Source organism: Myotis lucifugus, unplaced genomic scaffold (genome assembly GCF_000147115.1).
Source record: "Myotis lucifugus unplaced genomic scaffold, Myoluc2.0 scaffold_273, whole genome shotgun sequence".
Classification (NCBI taxonomy): Eukaryota; Metazoa; Chordata; class Mammalia; order Chiroptera; family Vespertilionidae; genus Myotis; species Myotis lucifugus.
Genome location: NW_005871321.1, coordinates 1,448,590 through 1,471,609, shown reverse-complemented (window position 1 = coordinate 1,471,609; position 23,020 = coordinate 1,448,590). Strand labels below are relative to the sequence as shown.

General features: G+C 45.0%; 1 protein-coding gene across 1 annotated transcript in view; it reads right to left on the bottom strand.

Annotated features, from left to right (window-relative positions):
- The window catches only part of LOC102426948 (pappalysin-1), a 299,588-nt gene that overhangs the window by 75,726 nt on the left and 200,842 nt on the right, over positions 1–23,020 (bottom strand). The window contains exons 9-10 of the mRNA XM_006099368.2: positions 15,859–15,987; positions 10,526–10,617 (exon numbers count right to left, since the gene is read on the bottom strand). Coding sequence (XP_006099430.2) covers positions 10,526–10,617; positions 15,859–15,987 — 221 coding nt within the window. The remainder of the gene's footprint in view (positions 1–10,525; positions 10,618–15,858; positions 15,988–23,020) is intronic.

Here is a 23,020-nt window from a genome sequence, read left to right as displayed (position 1 = left end):
AAGGGCCTTTAGTTTCTCCCTCTGTTAAGTAGTTAACGATCTGTAAACAAACACTCCAGACAGTGTTTCTTAAAGAGACCCTGGGATCTTTTTATGTGGAGATTCCTTTTGCACAGTCTATTGTTGTCCCTTCTCATTTTCTGTTTGCTGGTAGGCTGTTCAGCTCTGGAAAGTACACTTAAAAAATTAGATAACAATAATGATCAAGAGGTAGCATAAGTTTCTTAGCTCAGCCTGAGGGCCTAAGAGCCAGATCCCAGAGCCGAATCCCTTTCCTGGGGAGCCTTGAGTAAATTACTTAACATCTCTGTGCTTTTTCTTAATCTATAAAGTAGCCATAATATTAAAACTACCTCATAAGGTCAATGCAATTAATCAGAGGAGTTGATAGGAAAAAAGTGATTAAGTCAATTAAATTAATATCAAGCTATTTCTGCTATTCTGACTACTGTTTGGGATGATGAGATGGGGAGGGTGGTGATCTATATGCACATCTCATCACTCCCACTTGTTCCGAAGGTCTGCTAATTTGGGGGAGGACGAGGCTCTTCCAGTTTTGGAGTTAGGCAGATCTTGGTTCAAATCCCAGCTCTGCTACTTAATAATCACCTGCTTTGAACAAGTCATTTCACCCGTTTGAGCCTCAGTTTCTCCTGGTGTAAAATTCAGGGGACAATCCCCACCTTCCTGCAGCCTCCCTCAGAAAGATCACGGGAGGAGATTTCCGTGGCTGTGGGCCCAGCATGGGACGTGGCCGTCACCAAAGTGTGTTTCCTCTTGTGGTGGTTTCCCAGCTCAATAAACAGTTTCTGAATGGAGGCCACTTTCTCAAAAGTCACTTAAACATTTGGGGGCTCTGTTGTATCATCTGGAAAGTGGTTGCCAGGGGTGCTGTGAGCGTGAAATGAGACAAGGGAGTAGAGGTTCTCCAGGGGAAATCAGGGTGCTGTCCAGGCTCCTGGCCACTCTTTTCTGCCTCAAAGGGTCATTTGATTCAGGACGCCAGACACTGACTGGGGACCCAAGGATGGACACGATGACATCTTTCCTCATGAATGAGGAAAACGGATGTGTCCATGGAAAATGTGGTGGCCAACACAATTATAGCTGTGCTGCTCCAGGCCCAGGGGTGAGACGGATGGGGTGATACCCTCACCTCTCTCTCCTCTGCCTCGATGGCTCCCTAACTGGACATTCTTTCACCCACTAGGTACTCACGCATCCTTGCCAGCAGTTAGGTAGCAACTCTTTCTGTACAGGGCCAGACAATAAATGTGCTGGCTTCATGGGGGCCATCCAAGACCTCTGTTGGAGCTGCTCCACTCTGTCTTTGTAGCGGCAAATATCTGAATCAAGGGGAATAGTTCTCTTTCAAGCAACTGCATCTACCCAAACAGGCAGCAGGTAGGGTTTGGCTGGGACAGTAAGTAGCTTTCAGATGCCTGCTCTATGCAAACATGCACTGCCCGACAGGGCTTGGCACTGAGGGCAGAATGCACACGTGGGAGCTGCCTTTTTCTCCTTCCATGCCATGAGCAACAGCCTGGCCACGGCCTTCAAGGCCCTGAAGGGTCAGAGTCTGCCAGGGTCCCGCCCCTGCTCTCTCTCCTTCCCTGCCATCGGCCATGCTGACTTTCTTTGACCTCTTCCAAAGCTCTTTCCTGCCTGGAGGGTTTAACGGTCTGACCTTGCAGTCCTCACTCCATCCCCCTGCCCCACTGCTCCCTAATTTGTCCACTTCCTAGTTAGCCTTCAAGTCGCAGGTTAAATGTCATGTCTTCAAGGAGGCCTTTCCTGACCCCTCAAATAGGAAGGAGGACCTGCACTTACACACCTCCGATATGTCCATGCAGGGGCATTCTCAACGATTGTTTTCAGTAATTACTAGTGTCATATCCCTGGCCTCTCTGGTCTCCCTGGCTCACTGCTGGTTTCCTTGCAGCTAGCACAGTGCCGGGCACACAGCAGGCATCCACGGTCTGGGAACGGGTGACCTGGTGTGACCCGGCAGCCAAGTTGCACCGCCTTCTGTCTGGTTCTCTGTGTGAGTGAGAGCACGAAGCTGATTTATTCTGCAGGCGAGGGCAGTGGGGTTTTCACACCATCCCGGCTGCCTATCCATCATCTTATTTTAAGCACATTACTTTTCTCCAAAAAGAAAAGAGGAGGCAATTAGGTCTATATCCCTCACTTGCTTAATATTTCACTTTCCCTCAGGGCATTCCCTTCAAGTGGAGATCACGCTCATGAATATTAAATGTCTCTTCCAGCCCAACATGGTCCCCAAGAAAGAACATAGAGCCAGGACCTACTGAAAGGCCCACAGGGACACTTGGCCCCTGGGCCTCTCCCCTGCCCCCGGCTCCTAGGTCAGGACTGCAGAGAGGCACAGCCAGGCACAGGCATGCGCAGGCAGGCTTCTGGTCGCTTGCAATGCCACAAAGAAGCCCTTGTTCCTGGCTACCCAGATTCACCTGCCTTGGACGAGGGCTGCCTTTCAAAGGCACACATCAAAGTTTGATCCCTATTCCTCGAATTCAGGCAAGCTCCAAGGCCTCCGTGCCTGACCCCTCCCTGAGAGTCAGGAAGCCGCCGGTCCAGGGCTAGAATTGCTCCCTTCTGGCCTCAGAGGCCCTCCTGTTTCTTTTCATTCCAGCCCGGCCTCTCTGTGGGGTAGGCCTCCCGGGTTTCCAAAGGAGGTGGTAAACTGTGGTCTGAGGCTGAAGGCAGGCTTGATCCTAACCGGTGCTGACTCCAGGGTGTTTGAATGCATCCATCAGACCTCCCGGTAGAGGACTTCAGATCTTTGGTCCGGCCCGCATGGCAGCCTTCCACCCCATCGCCTCCTTTTCCTGCGCCTTTGTCCCCTTGCTGACCCCCTTTGACCCTCTGGGTTAAAGGAATTCCTTTCTCCTCCCCAAGCCCTCATTTCTTTTAAAATGCACAGTTTAAAAACAATAATGATCTGGGATTTAAATTCTAGAAGTCAGAGCTGAAAGGGCCCCTGGAGCTCCTCCAGCTCACCGCCATCCCTTTCTAGTCACTTTGCATAAGGTACTACCACGTGCTGATGGCAGGGCCCGGTTCAGGACCATTTTTGCCAGAGATGGATTGGAACCTTTGCATCACTTGCAGTTGAGATGGGACTTGAGAAAAGGAAAGATGAAGTGGCACTGACGCGTGTTTTTGAATGTTCACTAACTGCCATGCATTGTGCTAAACACGCTACAGACCTTATTTCCTTCTTTCTCTCAACAGAGAGACGGTGTGTGAAAATGATGTCCATTTTTCAGAAGAGAAGGCTGAGACTCAGACGGAGGACGGGAGATGACCAAGATGACCCAGAAGTAACCAATAGGTATTTGAGCTCAGGCTCCTGTCTCTAACACATTCCCCTAAGTGACAGCTTCCCCTTATGCTAAAAAACAACACGGCTACTGTCACAGGAGGGCGAGCTGTTAAAAACGAAAATACAGCCCCAAACCCAGATTGGCCTTATGTCGAGGGCACGGGCTCTGTGCAGTGGAACATTTATGGGGTGGTAATAACGGAAGGTTGTCGTTTTCATGACTCATGAAACAGGCACAGGAAGGACATGTGCATTCACTTTCGCTTCCTGCTGTGAGTCAATGGCGCCAAAGCAGAAACAGGGAAAAGGAGGCTCTCAAGAAGTTGGGGTTTTTTTTTGGGGGGGGAGGGGTTCCTCTGGATATTGACAAGGTCTTTAAAGGCAGGCAGATGGTCACTGGTACATTGGACAGTTGGTCCAGCCTCTCTGAACCTTAGTTTCCTCCTCAGTAAAATGGGATGATAACAATGACAAAAATAAATAAATAAATAAAGGCAGATGGGATTTGAAGCCTCCTATGACTTAGCTGGCTGCTTTACTTAAGGCAATTCACTTCATCTCTCAGTGCCTCACTGGTCTCACCAGCCAAATGGGCATTATTATTCTGATTACACAGAGCGGCTGGGAGACTGAATAAAATCACTTTAAAAAGGGGCTCTTAATACAAAGGCTGATACAGTTGGGTGCCTCATAAATACAGCGACTTCATGGGTAAGTGTGCAGGTCTGCCTAGGGACTGTGAATCGCACCTCTGCTATTTCTAGCTGTGAGACCTTGGGCAAGTTACTTAACCTCTCTGAACCTCAGTTTCTTTCCTCTGCGAAACTGAAATAATAATATTATTTATCTAGGGTTCCTGGGAGGATTACTACAACTCGTTATTAACTATACTAATAACATTAATTATAGCAGTGGTAGCAAACACATATGTAAGATTTACCAGGTATTGCTGTTTTTAAATGCTTTACCTATATAACCTCATTTCATTCTCAAAACAACTGTAAAAAGTAGAAACTATTACTAGCCCATTTTACTGATGATAAGTCTGAGGCACAAATAAAAAGTGTCTGGGCCAGACGTTTTACCCAGAATCCACATGGGTGAATACCCATATCCATCATAATCCATCATTAATCCTTAAGCCATAGGTCATCATGCCAGTGCTAAGCATGCCACCTCTCCTAGCTGACAGCACCATGATCACCTTCATCACCACCACGACCACTAGTATTTCTCTTTTCTTCTTTTAAAGGTCTGTCTTCCATCCAAGGGAAGCTTTATTTCAAGAAGGCATTTTGGCGAAAGTCACTATGCCTTCTACAGCGGGAGGGCTGAAGGAATACAGGCCAGGAGAAGTTTTATTTTGTTTTGTTTTAAAATTTTTCATTTTTCATTTTTTTTGGTAAGGTGAGAGGTGGGTCATCTGTCCCGATTTCATGTTGTTAGAAAGAAAAATAACAATAACTGTGACTCCCGGCAGAGCCCATTCCTCCTCCCCCTCCCCCTCTCCCTCCCCCTCCCAGATGCTGTTTCCCTTTTAGTCACTGTTGTTCTAAAGGCTCATCAGAACATTCACCAAGAAGAGGAGGCGATTCATCTTTTTGTTTTCCTTTCTGCACTTGGCTAGGATCAGGCCAGGGCGGCCTGACAGAGGGGCCACGAGGCTGGGTGACCTGCGCCCCTCCCAGTGACTGCTGGGAGGCGAATGGATCCCTCCGCCTCTCCCTTATCTGCCTTGCAGATAACTGAGTTATTGGCCCCTGCAGTAGGACTGGGCAGGGGATGCTCCGTGAGGACCAGAGACAATGTAATGCTAGTGGCAGGGAATGAGCGAGAAAAAGAGACGCCCAGCGGATGTGCACGTCTGGGAACGACAGCATGGGGGTCCCTGTGCTTTGTTTTCTTAACTATATACCAGCGTCAGGCAGAACTGGAAACCCCCACGCCTTCAGGTGTTGGACAATCTGTGTCCGAGAGGAAGAGCAGCCTTCGGGCCCTCAGCCCAACTGCTTTCGTTTCACAAAGAGAGAAACTGAGGCTCTGAGCTGCTCACGTGCCACACGCCCAGGCTTCCGAGTCTAAATGGGGACCTGCACCCAGCTCTCCTGACAGACACAGGACGGGAGGAGAGGGGCCCCCACCAGCACAGCTCCCCTCATGGACTCACTGTCGTCGCAGAAGGCAGCTCATTTCCAGCAGTGGCTCGAGATATGTTACTAAGTGTAACCCCTTTGGTGATGCTTCTCATTTTGTCCCACTAATTTGACCACTGCCTTCCCTCCTCCAGCTGCTATCAGCAGCCTGTCTGTAGCTCATGACTCAGAGCTTAGAGACAGAATCCCCACGCTGCCGAACAATGCCTCCAGCCAGTGCCTGCTGGGTGGGGGGCGTTATCATTTTACTGATACCACATTTTTTAACTGACATCTCAGGCCTGGTGTATGTTATATTTTAAAGGAAGGGGGGAGACGAGATAGTTTCCACATTGCCGGGATATAGCATGCATTGCCCAAGAGGTCTTGTGGGTGGTATTCCTCTTAACAAGCAACTTGCCATGTTGCAAGGGGGACGAGGGTCCTGGGGGTGGGAAAGTGAGACAGGGACATCCCAGGCTGTTGCATAATAACATATAGGCACCCTGGGAATACTCCTGGATGTGTGGGCTTCTGAAAAGTGAACGCAAACGCCACCATAAATCTGACACCCCCTCACATGGGTGGGGGTGGTACCAAACCCAGGGAAAACATTCGCCTACTAAATGGTCAGTGCCAAAAAATAGAAAAAGGAGAGAAGGAAGGAAGTCCCTCAGATGGGGAGGCAGAGTGCAGAGTAGAAAAGGCAAAGGCTCTCCACTTCATCTGGAGAGAGGATCCCCTTCTCTATGAGCTGTGTGACCTTGGGCAAGTTAAGACATCACTGTAGGTCTAAGATCCCGCGTCTGGATACCAGAGACCTCACATCGGTTCACATTATACAAAGGTGCACGACACCTCATGGGTATCGATAAATAGTGGTTGTTGCTGATACACACAAACATACTCCCCAGCTCCTCCCCCCACCCCCGCCCCACACACACACTGAGAAAAGTAATAGTTAATGTGCATCAAGCAGGTCTAACTTGCTAAGAATAGGGCTAAAACTCATAGTATCTTATGACAACAATTTTTGGTCAGGATTCTAAGTGACAACAGAAACCAACTTGGCTAACTTAAGCAAAACAAGCAAACAAGCACACTCTATTCAGAGAACATTGGATACTTATGGAAGACTCTCTGGGAGGGCTGGAGAGCTAGCCTTGCAGGCTCTGAAGCCCAATTTCAAGCTCAAGATGAGGTCCGATGACTGGTCTTGCGAAGACATCTCAGAGCTGCTGTTACACACAGAACCTTCAGCCCTAATGCTGGATGCTGTCATTGGTACTTTGGAAATGCAGGGGGTGTGGCCACTGCCACCATCTTTTATCAAAATGGTTTCTGTAGGGTCACTCTGTCTTCTGATTCAAAGTCTTGGGTTGGTGTCTGATTGGGGGTCAGGAGGAGAGTGCAAGTCTTGTGCCCACACTCAGCTACAAGGGGGGCTGGGAGATGCTTGTGTTTTCAACTTTGGTCTTGGTGGTTGGACTCTGCCTCATTATCATTACAACAAAGAGTTCTTTTCTAAACCTAGGGAAGGGAGTCAAATAAGAACTATCTACAAATTGGTAAATAACTGCCACAGTTGAGTCCCAGGATTTTTACCATTTTCTGGATGAGAACATTGAAGCTTAGCCAAGGCCCCATGTCTAAACTATGGAATGAACCAAGCCAGTCTCACTCAAGCCAGTTCTGTGGGCCACTATCTTGACCACTGTCTTGACAAATGTAATGATGCGAACAATGTCCACCTTGGCAAAGCCTCCCACGCTCCAGCCCCCTTTCTCTGACTCATTAGAGCTGCATCTCTGGGGAGCCAAAGATGCATGTCAATTCTTGCGCTGCTTTTCTTAAAGGAATATGGTTTTCTAGATGAAAGCTGTGGAGTTTGTTCTTGGAATATAGTTCCTGGGAGCTGAGATCTCTGGGTAGATAGATCCCTTTTCTTCTTGGGATGCCCTGTGTCTCTGTGAGTTTCTCTAATAGTAAATGGTGAGGGCGGGGGGCATAGTGGAGGTTTTTCCTATAGCACAAGCCACACTCAATATAGAGGGGCAACAGGGAACCTTCCCTGGACACCACCCACACTCGACAGTTTTGTATGCCCTTCCGTTATGTACCCCATGAACTGTCCTGCAGCACTATGTTCCCCATTCACCCCGGGAGCCCCACAAGACCAAGAGCTACTGTTTTGCAAGTAGTTTACCACCATGAGCTCTGGAGTCAGGCTCTCTGGGTTTGAGTCCCCAGTTCTACCATTTAACTGCCTCTCCTTAGTTCACTTCCCCGTGCCTCAACTTCCTCTTTTGTAAAAGCAGGACACTAATGGAATTGTTATGAGAGTCAGTTTATAAATATGGTTGATATATAATAGACTAGAGGCCTGATGCACAAAATTTGTGTAAGAGTAGGCCTTCCTTCTCCTGGCTGCCGGCACCAGCTTCCCTCTGGCATCCGGGACCCGGGCTTCCCTCCAGCACCCAGGACCCGGGCTTCCCTCACAGCCCCGGCTTCGTCCAGAAGGTCGTCTGGAAGGACGTCCAGTCTAATTAGCATATTATGTTTTTATTATTATAGATGTTCAATAAATATCATCCATCAGCAGCAGAATAGGCGGAATCTAGTAGAAAATGTCAGTATAAAAATGGATCTATTAGGGTCCAAATCTCATTCTCTTACAAACTTTCTCATCATCACGCCTTTCCTCTGAAGCATTTCCATTAATGCCGTGTGCAAATCATTGATCTAGTCCACACCAGCTATTTTGTCCAAAGTATAGGCGGGGAAGTGAGGCCCAAGGAGGTATGGCAAGCTGGGGCTGGACTCGCTGACAAGTGCTATTTCTAACAGAGGTTCCCAGGCCCCACCACTGTATGCTTACAATTCGGTTCTTTTTCTGAGAAATGATGAACCATGTCCTAATTTTCACTTCCTCTCTGCACCAGACTCCCACCACCAAGAGCATCAAAGACTCCAAATCCATAGACCAGGGGTCAGCAGATGTGGTCTGTAAAGGGCTGGATAGTAAATAGTGTAGGCCTTTTGGCCCATAGGTCTCTGTTGCAACCACCAAATTCTGCTGCTGTAGCAGGAAAGCACAGCAGACAATATGTAAAGGAAGGGTGTGCTGTGTTCCAGTAAGGCTTTATTTACACATGTAAGCAGTGGGCCGACTTTGGCCCATGGAAAGTATTGTGCAGACCCTTTCCATGGACAAGAAGCTTCTCCTGTAAGGGCTACTTATTTTTGTTTATGGTTGCCTAGTGCTCAAGCAACATAGAACATGATGTCAGAACCCAAGCATCCCTTTAGGGTACCATATCCTACCTTCCCACATCCTACCTTTCTCCCAGAAGCACTTGAATCACATGCCAACTTAGTGCAAGTAAAATAGGTAGCTACTTCCCAGCATGATCTGAGAGTCATGTTGGGTGTCATGAGGATGACAGCAAAGGTGAGGGTTTGGTTAGGGTAGAGCTTGTGACTATGAGAAATAATAATCACACCCCTTGAAAATCACACAACAGAAGAGCAGTCAAGACTCTTAAAAACCACCTCACTCAATCCTTTCAAGTTACAGAAGGTAAACTGAGGCCCAGGCTAAGGAAGCAATTTGGTCAGCATTATCCAGCAAGTTCTCACCGCAGCTAGGACCAGAGCCTGGTTTTCTTCATTTTAGTCCAAGGCTCTTTCCACCCCACCACTCGGCTAATATCAGGTTTTTATACAGACCGACAAACTGAAACCAATGGAGGAGAAGGAAAAAAACAAACCACCTTCTGCCATTTAAAAACACAAGGTCTTGCCTAGAAACTCTCCTGTCCTCCCTCCCTCCACATCTTTCCTTCCTTCTATCCACAAGCAGTAGTGGGACCCCCCTATGGTGCTGCTAGGCCCCTACTTGGTGCCAAGGAGATAGTAGGTGCTCAATAAATGTGTGCTGCGACTGGAATAAAAGGTAACTTATATTATTTACCTCAGGGAGCTCACAATTTACCAGGAGAAGGTCGAAATGCACCGGAATGCACTGCAACTGTGAGGACCCCATGACATTTCCTCCCCTTTCGTCCTAGAAAATTGCCTTTCAGTGAGAAATCTTCCCAGCACTGTTTCCATTCCCCCCACAGCTGCCCCTGCCCTCCTCAGATAGAGCACCTCTGTCTTTTGTACTTGCAAATGATTTGTGATTAGTTTTCACCTCCAGCCCAGGGGATTAGCCTGGGGACCTTTGATCTTCAGGTATCGATTTGCATCTTAAAGGAAGTATGATCTCATCTGGGCCAGCTCAAAATTCCATCCCTGCCCCCCAACCCCTGTCTGTTTACCAGCCCCGGGCTGGCCAGGGCCTCCCAAGTGGGGCTGAAACAACAAGATCAGCCAGACTCCAAGAGGAGGCCTAGGGAAGGTGGGAAAAGGACCTTTGCTTTCTAAACACAGGCTGGTCTGCTGTTCCCTCTTCCTTGAGTCAGAAAAATGCCCAAGGTTGGGAATGTGCTGGGGGGGAGAGGGTGGGGGAAAGGGGCTGGTGGTCCCTGGATCCTAGAGGGAGGTTGTGTAGCCAAATGGACTGAGCACATGCCTAAGAATCAGACAAAATGAGGTCCAAGTCCTGGTTTTGTCTCAAATCACTCCCGACCTGTATGATTCTGGGCAAGGTTTATAAACTCTCTGGCTTTTGATGTTTCTCATCTCTACAGTAGGAATAAAAGCCTTAAAAATCTATACTACTAACCATCCTGGACAGCTGGTGTGAAGAAGAGCAATACTGTGTGTAAGGTGAAGTTAGGTCAACAGAGTTCCCAGTCACCTCTGTCCTCTATGAGAACTTACGCGACCCAGGGCAGGGATGTACTTGCCCTTTGTTTCCACTGCTGTATTTCCTGGTGCCTAAAACAGTGCCTGGCCCATAGGAGGCACTCAATACATATCTGCAATATAAGGGAGTGAAACTTCATTCAGTCGCAACTATTGCCGTTATTGTAACTGGTCAAGGATTCCTCACTGTTCCTCCCTAGCCAGGCCCAGGGAAATGACAAAGACTTACCAATGCAATTGAAGGAAACTTCCTGTCGGCAGAACAGGGAGCAGCCATCACCATTGATCTTATTCATGTCATCGCATTCTTCACCTTGGCCTCTGCAGAACACATAGGAGAGGAAGGGATCTCATCAGCTTCAAAACTACAGCAGGATGTGGATGTGGCAAAGTCCCCTGCAACCCAGGCCTCAGGCAAGTCCCTTTCCCTGTGTAAGTCTGTTTCTTCATCATCAAGATGAGATGCTTAAAAGGGGTACATCTGTCGGATCCCATGCCATTTGCCTTATTTTTTGTTTCTGATGACAACAGAATTTCTGTTTCAAACACATTCTCTGAGATCTCAATCAGCTAAGTCAGCAAGTCAGATGGGAGTAAGATATGGATGAATGAATGAACAAATGAATGAACAGACCTTGCTGCACTGTGTCCAGAAAATGTCACTGCCACTTTAAAACGATGGATTTAAAGAACATTTTGGCATTTCTAAAATATAAATGCTGTCTTCACTATGCCCCGTGTCCACCCTCTCCCCACTTTCCCAATGCTCTTAAAGGTCAAGATTTTTTTTTCCCTTCACATGCTCAAGCTGGGTTTTCCTTTTATCAGAAAATTTTGCCTTCTCCATAGGTGTGTTGTCTGCTGGCATCAAGAATGCCTAGGCCTGTGGAACTAACTATGCTTCTAGGAAATAAAAATGCCTCCTCTTGTTTATTTTAGGAATTGTTTTCACCACCTGAGGATGATTCTGCAGAGGTTAGGATGGAAAGAAAATGAGCAATGCTCTTGGAATTGGACCTAGGAGAAAAGAGAGGAATAATAACGAAGAGATTCAATGAACTGGAGGAATAAAAACGGAAAGATTCAATGAACTGCTGATTTAAAAAAAAATTCCCATCCTCTGAGAAATAGAAATCTTGGGTTTTGATCCCTATGGTCCAAACTGGCTGTGTGATCTCCAACAAGTCACTGGATCTGTCTGATCCTTCTATCTTGGACAATGTGAACCAATGAACATGCAAAATAACTGAAAATGCTCTGGCTCAGTCACAGTCGCTATGTTTTGAGTCCTTAGTAGCTGGATGTAGCTAGTGGTTACTGTGTTGGACAGCACAGAAGAGATTTCCATCATTGCAAAAAAATCCACTGGAAGGTACTATTCTAGATGCCGATGCTCCATTTTCTCACTGGTTAAAATGGAGGTAATTATACTTACTCCTTAGAGTGCGTGTAAGAATGAGATGTGATGGCAAGTGATTGGCACGGTGTGTGACACACAGTAGATGCTCAGGGGATCATAGCCCGTTCCCACTCTGTCCTGGGAGGTCTCTGCAAAGTGTGTGGCAGCTGTCCCTCCCTCCCTCCCTGGAGACCAGCTGGGCCCTATCACAGCATGAAGGAGTCCTCAGACTTCTGCCTTCACCGGGGCAATTAATACTGGGAAATGTTTGTTGCTTTTAAGAGGTGTCAGCGTAGCAGGATGGTGCCTTGTAATCAATCCTGAAGATGGCCAGGGCATTGCACTGATTTCCAAAGAGCCACCGAGGCTCTCTCCTGTCTGCACACCCAGGAGCAAAGCAGCAGCCCAAATCCCAAGCCGGGCCCCTGTTCCAATCTCCGCCACGGAGTCTCGCATGTTGGAAACTGGGGATGGCCTTGTGCTCCTTAGCTATTTCATGGGTTATCTGGGGAGATATTTTTTTTTAAAACCTGGGCTGGGTTCCCTAAGCCACAAAGAATACTTCTCAACCGCCTTCCCTCACCACCCAAACAGTGTGTTCTATTGGTTTAAGCATAAAATTAGGGTCACCACAAATATCTTCTAGGCATGAAAGATCTATCATTAGATAGAGAAGTTCTGAAAAACCTTCCCTGACCTCACAGGCTGGAGTGGGAGGCTGTCTTCTCTGTGACCAACGACACCAGGCTCAATCTATCACAGCGCTTGTCACACTGTCTGCCCTGTCCTTTCACTTGAGAGGCCCCTATCCTCGGCTTTAAGATGCCAAAGGAAGCGCAGTCTTTGTCATCCTAGCACCCCGATGCCTGGCACTGTGCCTTGGACATAGCAGAAAGCATGTAGCTACTCCTTTACTTGTTAGTTTTGCACAATTGTTGGTCACGCAACAAGGCAATGGTGAATCCACATGAAAACCTGGGCCCTGGTTCATGTCTTGGTTCTGCTCCTTACTGGCTCTATACGGCAGAGAAAACCACTTTAATCTTTGTGTGTTAGTCGTCTCTTTCGTAAAGTATAGTAAAAGGATCTATGTAATATGGTTGTTGGAAGAACCCAAGGAGATGGCTAAGTAGCACAGTGCCTCGTGCATAGTAGAGGCTCAGCTAATGTTTATGAATATTATTATCATTGTCATGATATTCATCCAGTGTTTTCAACCATTTTCTTACACACACACACACACACACACACACACAGCAAATAACATGTATCATCCCCTGAAAAATCCAATTAGTTAAGATGCCATCCCTCCTTTACTTGAAAGTTGTGGTTTTTGTGTGTTTGTTGGTTTTGCTTAGGAAACTGTTCATGTTCACTAGCTCTGTTCAGTTTCTACAAAACCTGTCAATAATTATTAGGTAACTGCAGGTAACTCAACACGTACTTGATGTCTATGCAGGATACCAATTCTAGGTAAAAACACTAAAAAACGCTGTTAAGAATATTCTTTAAATGAATACTACAACAATCCATTTCTAGATCAGCTGGAAGAATGCCATTGTTTGCAGTGTTTTACCAATGCGTCTATAGTGGGCTCCGAAATGGAGAGACTGAGTTGGAGATCTGATTCCACATCAAGCGAGTTTCCTTTTTTATTCTTTGTGCTAAATTAGAAAATCCCAAATCACAATTATGGGTTTGCAGCAATGACCGCAAGTGTTTGCTGGAGATTCTGGATCTGCTGCTCTATCCTGGACCCACAAATGATGGGGCACTTTCCCCGGGGACCGCCTTGCGCAGCTGCTCAGCGTTCCACTGGACAGCATGTGCACCAGAGCTGGAGCCTGATGTCTTAAGACGGGAGAGAACAGCGATGGCTCCCCTGCCCTATTTTAGTGCATCAAGCACTGGAAACCCTATCTTCATGCCTGGTGGTTGCATCTGGGTGTGGACCTTAAACACATCCTTGGACACATGTGGAGCTTTATCTTTTACGCTTAAAGAGTCCAATTCTTGGCAATCAGGCGGTCTGCACCTTAATTCAATACCGAAGACTCCTTATATCCATAGATATTCCTGAGACATAGCACTCAGCAAACCACTGGAAATCGTGTAAAGCAGTGGTTCTCAACCTTGGCTGCACATTAGAATCACTGGAGGGAAATTCTGTTTCTTTGTTACTAATGATGAGGCCCAGAAATCAGGATTTTAACAAGATTCCCAGGTGATTCTAATGTGCAGCCAAGGTTGAGAACCACTGGTGTAAAGAATCACTACTGGCCTTATCAGTGTCAACATTTGTTTTAATATGTCATCCCTTCTTTCAAAAACTTGCATTAGCACCTTCCTTGTGACAGCCAGTACGCTTCAGTGTGTTGAGCTGTGTGGGGCACAAAATCTTGCTCACATGAGCATCTTTTTGCACATTAAGATGAAAAGGTGTACCTCACTGCCCGCCTCTGATCTTATTCACAGCATTCACTATTCCCTTCAATGCTGCCCTAGGCCCTTGCTGGCCAATAACTGAGGTCTGTGTGGAGGGCTATTCATGTGCAAACTCTTTACTTGCATAACTGTGTCAATCTTGCTGTGCTCCAAGCCGGTCCTTTCATCCCGCTGCAGGTTTCCAGTTCACATTACATACTATGAAATCCTCAGTGCCAAATTCAATTGCTCTGCCCCTCCAGCACTGGTGTCAATGATGAACTGAAGGAAATAGCCATCCAGCGCTTCTCTTTCGTATGTGTGCTACGCCTATGAGCGGATGCACGTTCTGCACATCAGTGGCTTCATTCAACTGTGAAATAAATTCTTTACAGCCCCTCCCCCTGCAGAAACAGTCATTGCAGTTGCATGTCGCACAGATATTATGGGACACCCAGCAGTGCCATTTAATGAAGGAATTTTGCCGATAGCTTGTTTTGCCATCTCCACACATAATGTGTATCATTAAATCTGCCAATAGTTTTTTAAAATATACTTTTATTGACTTCAGAGAGGAAAAGAGAGGGAAAGAGAGAAACATCAATGATGAGAGAGAACCATTGATCAGCTGCCTCCTGCACATCCCACACTGGGGATCAAGTCTGCAACCCAGGCATGTGCCCTGACTGGGAATTGAACTGTGACTTCCTGGTTCATAGGTCAACGCTCAACCACTGAGCTATGCTGGCCGGGCATATTTGCCATACTTTTAAGAGTATTAGCAAGAGTGTGATTTGCAACTAGGTTAGCAATAGAAAATACAATTTTACCAGTAAGGAAGTTAATTGTCAATGCTTTTTGGTCTCTTCTCCACTCCTAGAGACAAACCTATTTGATTTTGTGCTAGAAAAACATTTTTTGGTACTTTTTCTGAAGGAAAAAACTCAAAGGTTTACTTTTTTAAAAACAATGCAAAAGTCTTGATAGCTTCCTGCCCCTATTTTGTGGTTGCATAACATCTTGCCCGTGGACAAGGGCAAGGATGGCCTGATATCCAATTAAATCCATGTTTTAGACATCCAGCTTTGTATTTTCTGATCACACTTTTCCTCTTTGGCTGCTGGTGGGGAATCTTTACACTTACTACTTTGCCTCCATGTACTCGGTACATATGCTCACATTCAGTGTTCACTCTGGAGTACTGTCCTGGATTTATGGTTTCAACATTACAGTGAGTTGGAATATTTTGGTATTTTGGGGGGGCCTTTGACCCCTTTTGTAAAGTGTTGATATAATACAATGCAACAGAATAACAAATAAATATGCAATTTTAACAGATGTAACTGGTAACCAGCAAAAAATGTAAAAGTGCTTTGACCCAGATGCACTGTGACCTGCTAGCTCAATGTGGGCTGGGATGGGAGAGAATATAAGAATCCCTGTGGCATGCATCTGTCCACTAAGGACAAGAGCATACTGGCAGTCAGTGCATGATGGCCGCTCTGTCAAAATTACAGATCAATTGCATACTTGAGAAATGTATGTGCTCCAAAACGTATCATTATTTTTCTTCTGAGAGTAGCAAACCGCTGCAGACAAACGGATAGGCTGCTGGGGATCGAAGCTAACTCGCAGCTCACACATAGAAGAGCACCTGTAAGTTCTTCTGTTCAGCATCCTGAGCATCTCTGGGCCTAATGAGCACCACCCTTCCCCTTTCTTTAGTGAGATCTACTTACTTCTGGATGATGCCGTCGCCACAGTACCCACTTCCATGGGTGTATACAGCAGCAGGCGATGGCTCGCCTTCCTCACTTCCGGAAATGGTGATGACCCAGTACTGGTACACACTGCCGAGGCTGAGGTCCCTGGAAAATGCACAGACGACGATGAGCTATACAGACACAGTGTGGGGAGGGGGACAGACAACACCAACCCCCGTGCGTACATTCTAATTCTTGCTTATTTTTTGAAATACATGCACATTCCGTTATCCAGTATTTTTTATTGTCTGCTGTGGTGAAGGCATTCTTCCACTCATGATGGGTTACACTAAAATGCACAGCAACAATAATGAGCATCAGTGGACAGATGCCCATGAATATTACTAGATATTTTTTGTTGTTGAGCTAACCTTTACAATAACCCGGGTGGGTAAGAATCAGAGGGTGTGTATAATGAACATGTGGGAAACTGCCATCCAGGAAAAGTCAATGGGATAAGCAAAGGCCTACAGAGGCGGGAAAAGACAACGCCAGAGGTGGGCATTGTCTGATCCTTCTGCACTATTCTGAGATATGAGCAGAAACGCATTACAGGCGCATCAGTCCTTTCCTTATAATTCTCTCCCTCCCGCCTCCCTATGTCGCTCACTCCTGACCAAAATAATAACGATTATCACGGCATCCATTAATGGAATGTCAGGCCTGGGGCTAAGCGCTTTCCACATATTTTCTCATTTGAGAATCAAAACCACCTTATATGTGCTGTAGTATTTTCATCTTCATTTTACATATAAATGATGAATCTGAGGCATAGAGAGGTTAGGCATCCCACTTACAAGTACATGTCATTACATGACATCCGTGTTCTGCTTCTGTAATCCCTAGCTCAGGCCTGTTTGAATAATCTCATCCCTTGCAAGGAGGGATCCCGACTAGGCATTGGCATTCCAAGCACTGGTTTCTGCCAGATTTCCAACTGCCCTCCATTGCATCTCTCCTCTGTTCTCAACGCCTCCTAGTTCAAGGCCTATTTTGACGTCCTCATACTCACCCTCACACCAGATCACCTCCCTCCCTTAGCCCTTGAGACTTCCCGCTTGAATTCATCCTGCCATCAAAAGATCCTGGCTACTGTCAGTTATCCTCTGAGGCACAGACATATTGACATCAATTCCACATGAACAAATCCCCATCCCCATCTCCTCCTCCACCACTGTCAAAGGAAGATGTTATTCCTTTCTTTCATTTCCCTCAGCATCAATTATTTACTTATTAGTAATAACAATGTGCCATGGGGGGAAACACACACACACAAAATGATAATGAAGAGAATTCCTATCAGATTCCAGAGTTGGGGGGGATTTCATAAACAAGAAGGCGATGTTAAAAAATCACAAGTTCTCCTGCCCACCTGTTGTTTCAGCTGTTGTTAGGGTTGGAGCTGCTTGGATAAGGCCAGCGAGATAACAGGTGTAGGGGAAATGGACGGACAATGTCTCCTGACTCACAACACAACAACGATGAGCTGGAGTGTATGAGCATTAAAACCTGTGGCGAGGAACATAGCCTTCCTAAGAATGTTGAGCTTATCATCTGAAAGAGAACTTGTGTTAGCAGTGCTGGAGCAGACAGTAATATTGTGGGTAGACCAGAAGTCCCTGGGGATTCCATTAGTATTCTGTCAATGAAGACTAAGCAGGTGCAATGCGTAAAGATCCTGAGCTATTTTATGGGTGAGTGTATAAGTAACTGTTGCCTTGTAAACCTCTGGCATGCTAAATTGTCGATATAATTATATACTTCCTTTTTTCTTTTAGTTTATTCAATATTTTATCCACCTTTACACTAGTGAATGTATACTTCTTCTGATGCTGCTTCTAAAACTGGAATAGTGTGCTGGGAGAAAGATGGTTTTTCCCAGGGAATACATGAAGGCACAACATAAAAATGACATACATTCTACAGTACCTTCATTCATTTTGCTCTAAAACAGCGGTTCTCACCTGTGGGTCGCAACCCCTTTGGCGGTCGAATGACCCTTTCACAGGGGTCGCCTAAGACCATCCTGCATATCAGATATTTACATTACAATTCATAACAGTAGCAACATTACAGTTATGAAGTAGCAACGAAAATAATTTTATGGTTGGGTCACAACATGAGGAACTGTATTTAAAGGGCCAGAAGGTTGAGAACCACTGCTCTAAAATATGGAGGCCCATTTTATATTAAGCAAATATAACCATGTTACGGTATACATTTTCTTTGTGCTACATCTCAGGCCACTGGGGGCACATGGTCACTCTCTGAAGCAAATGGGACCCTTCTGTGAAAATGGGACATGTGAGTGTGAAAAGCACTTCTCGACACTGTGTTGCATTTGGAGGTGGGTGTCACAAATGATTTATGGCTGATAATATTCAAGACACTGCAATAACATTTGTTAATGTCTTCCTCCTCCCCTCTTCCTCCTCCTTCTCAATAAATACGACTCTCAGGCAGGCGAATGTGTGTCCATCCTCACTTCATCATCTACTCCTGTGTCACAGGCAGGAGTTTCTCTGCTCCGAGCCTACTTCACATTAGTCACAGTGTTTTCTGTGACTATGAGAACACATATAAAGCACATATGTGCTCTGCCTATGATAAAGTTAACATATGTTAACCCATGACTGTTAATTATCCACATTCTCATTCACTGGAGTTCCGCTGTATTTTCTTTACTAGACGGGATGGATGGAAAGGTAACTACCTATAACCTTGGTTATTAGGTAAACCCATGAAGATGGGGCCATCATCTATCACATGTTTCATAGTTTGATGGATAGTCTGTCATGTCATTTGGCTAGAACACCCTCAGTGCCTGCCTGCAGCTTGCTTTCTCTTCAGGTGGTGATTTCAACGTCTGAAAATTCTGGATCCCAGGTTTGTCAAATTTTTCCCTGGGCCAAAATCTGTCTCCCAGTAACTTCCATCCACGGTCCTCCTCCTTACCCACTAGCATTACATGGCACACGTGAGTGGTAGAGAAACCTGAATAACCTTCCTTCTTCCAACAGCGCACGCATGGCTCATGTTTCACTATCTCACAGAAGCCTGGGGTTGTTTTCAGAGAGGAACATAGAAGCCTAGGCCACTCCTTTCATAAAAAGGTAGGGAGGGGGTATCAGGGTACAACTTGTTAAAGAGATTATGTTCTCCCACTGAAGAAGTCTTGTGATAAAATGACATTTTCTCCAAGTTAAAGTCAAAATGATCTCTTCCCAGCCACACACCCTTCCCCACACAACCCATGGACATAGACAATAGGATGGTGAAAGCCTGGAGTGGGGGGGGGGGGCGGAGCGGGGGAGAGCTAGAAGTCATTGTGGGGGAAAAAGGGGACATGTAATACTTTCAACAATAAAGATTTTTTTAAAAAGTCAAAATGAATGCTGGACAAGGTCTCTTTTCTCAGGGATCCAGGTAGAACAGAATTCTCTCAGGACCAGCTCATGGCTTCTGAAGGCTTTGCTGGAGGTTAGGATCTATTTCATAGTTGGTTGAAAAGTAGGACGTTTATTTCAAGTTGTTCCTTTCAGCTGCTCCTAAAACCATCTGGAAAGTCTTACACTGTCACTCGAACTCCTTTCCCTCCATGCCTCCCACACCCAGGCAGACCCCAGGCCTTGTCAATTCTTCCCACCCACAGCTTCTACTAGTATGTCATCCCCTCTGCATCCCAGCCGCCTCCAACATGTCAACCTTGATGGCTGCAGCAGCTGCTGGCTTGCCCTCCTGCCTCTATGGCTCCCTTTTCTGGTCTTGCCAACACCATGAGAATATCTTGATCCAAAGCCACCCTCCAACCCCAAATCTTCTCATTTGGTGATGGGATCAGCAAGCCGGAAACTCCCTGCCAGTACTGTTTGGAGCTAAAATTTTACCACTTCACCTGAAACATGATTATTATTATCATTTCTGATTTCTTTCACAGGATTCGGAGTGCCATTTTAAATTTACTGCATGAACATGCCACACTTTATTTGGCCATTCGTCTCTTGATAGATACCTAGGTTGTTTCTATTATTGCTATCATTATCATTTAATCATTTGGGTTGTGACTCTTATTGTTTTGTTTATGCTGCTTTATAGAGTAGAATTTTAAATCATTTTCCTTCATGATTTGTGCTTTTCATGTCTTGTTGAATTAATGTTTCTTCACTCGAAGGTCGTAAAATAGTCTCCTCTATTTCCTTTGAATAGTTTTAAGGTATTTATTTTCACATGTATGGCTTCAATAATGTGCAATGTAGTTTTTAAAATGATGTAAGTTAGGATTATTCTCCCCTTTCCCCTCCACCTTGCCCCCTCCAGATATGGATGAACCATTTGCCCAGCATTACGTCTGGAGTACTTAATTCTTTCACTACCGAGTTTTAACGCCTCCCTCGCCATATGTCACTCAGGATTTAGACAGGTTTGTTTATGGCTCATCTTGGTTCATTGGTCAATTTTTTTTAAATTGTATCCATCACAGTCTATTTTAACTTCCATACTTTTACAGAAGTTGAAGTCTTGATTTATACTACAGATCTATGCTAAGGAGACCTCTTTGCTCTTTCATGTGAATTTTAAGTTTCATTTTTAAACTGCCTGTTAAGATTATGATTCTAATTTCATTGACTTTATAGATGTATTTGAAGAGAAAAGAGATCTTTGTCCCACTGCATGCTCCCATTTATACACACACTTTATTTTTTTATTTATTTAGGTCATCATTTACGGTTCCAGTAAAGTTTAAAGCTTTCTTCATAAAACTTGTGATGATTTTTTTATTAGGAAATATATTCCTGACTCTAAGCATTTTATAGATGTCAGTGCTGTCGTAAATGGTAGCTTGAATCTGTCTACATATCTAGCTATCTGCACACATACATGCATGTACAGTATATATTTGTACTATCATATTTTGGGGCTGATAAAAGTAATTGAGTTTTATAAATGGATATTCTACTTAGAAGTCCTCATAGACTGTTTTATTAGGTCTAAGAATTTGTTGATTTTTATTACTGTTACTATGTAGTCTGTTACAGAGGAGAAGAATGATAGTTTCTTTTCAATTCTCAGATTTTTTGTTTATATTTCTTGTCCACCCAGTTGCCAAGACTCATGGCACTGCATCAATAAAATGTGAGGTGCAGGGCGCTTACCTGCCTAGTTCCCAGTTCCCTTTTATTTCTTGCCCCTGGCAACATGTTTTTCTGATGTCACCTATGCATTTGAAAGGATGCTAGTTACATCAGTTATGGTTGATCTAGAACTTCCCAATAGATGTTAGTATTGGAAATATTTGTAGGTTAGTCCACCAAATTGTACATACTATGTTTAATATAAACCTGACAGGTAGAAATCATTTGCATGGTGTTCAGGGTAGTTCAGTAATCTGCCCAAGGTCATGGAGATATTAGCTATAAAACAGAATATAAACCATGCGTTTTCACGCTAGAACCCTTGACCTTTCCATGACACTGAGCTGACTCCTCGGATAAGCACACAGAATGCAAAAACTCTGTGAGGAGAAGGCAAGTGCCCCTTCATAGCCCTAAAGTCTTTTAGGAAGCTGCTACTCCAACTAAATTGTATTTTATTTCTTATGTAGCATTTTAGAGAAAAACAGCTTCAGTTCTAACATATCTTTAGGATGACCTTTTTCCTCAGTTGAGAAGTGACAGTGCATTATCACACTTGCTTTATTATTATTTTTCTAACCATCAAGATCACCCATGCCTGTGTAAACCACTTAGAGCACGATGTGAAAAAACTTAAAATAAAGCAAAATGGTCACAAATTCCATCGCCTTGTGGCTATTACCAAGAACATTCTGGCCACCCATCCATTCATGTATAATTTTATGTATAAACATGCTCACATGCAATTTTCCATGAATATAAGATCACAAACCTGTTCCTATCACCTCATTTTTAGAGTACGTGAAAAAAAGAGTACATGTAGAATCATCAAATCCAGCTAGTTTGCTCTATGCTACCTAATTATACTGATGGCTTTGACCACTTTTTCAAATCCTGGATAAATCTATGTATCTCATTTCATTCGTTCATCCATTCATTCACCCAAATAGCATTCACCGAGTCATCCCAGCTTCTCTTGGGTTTCTGGGACTCGGTGAGCCACAAAATATGGTCCTGCCTTTCGGATGCTCATAGGCTTGTGGGGAAGAAAATGCTTGGCAATGGATGGCTTTGGCACAGTCGACAAGGGTAGGGGCTGTGGGAGCCCGGGACCCGGGCTGAGGAGGAGACTCTGAGAAATGGCCTGACTGGAGAAAGCTAAGGAGAAGCCAGGTCATTAGAAGGAGAAGGGAACGGGCTTGCATGGCAAGGACATCATCGTGTTTGTTTCCCGGAAGACCATTTTGGTAGCAGCAGAGATACCTGGTTTAGGGGGAAAGGTGGAAAGGGAGACCAAATTTACCTCGTGGGCTGGAAGATGCAGGGTTGAACTGAGTGCCTACCGCGTTTTGGCACTAGGCTAGATGTTTTCATATTCTATTTCATTTACAGAGATCTAAAACTTACAACAAAATTGCCTTCCCCGCTGAGGGACTCTGGAGCCCTGTCGTTTTCTCAAAGGGATTTAATTCTTACCATTCATACATTAAGGTTAACTACACCCCCGGTTTTCCTGCATGTGATAATGATATCCTCAATTCCAACTTCATCTGTGGATCACCCTGAATTCTTTTATTTTTTTTCTCTCTCTATTCACGTGGTGCTTTAACATTTTTTTCTTTATTCAACCTGAATTCTTAAGAGAACACTTTACTTCTGTTTCAGACTGAGAGGTACTCTGGTCTCAATTTTCATTGAGGGAGGGTGGCTGTGAAGCACTTGGATACAGAGTATCATACGCCTTTGGGGAGGAATTTCTGGCATTGCTATGGATGCCACCTGGACCACGTGTCAAGGAAAATGTTTATAGTTCTCCCATTAAATTGGGTTGTGATTTGGGATGAATCAGTTCTTCTCTCTGGACCTCGCTTTCCTTGTGTCATTAAAATTTTTATTTATTTATTTATTTTATTTATTTATTAAGGTATTAAAATATTTTTTATACACAGGGTGTCCCCACAAAATGTTGGCTGTCATTAATTTCAATGGGTTAAATCTGAAAAGAA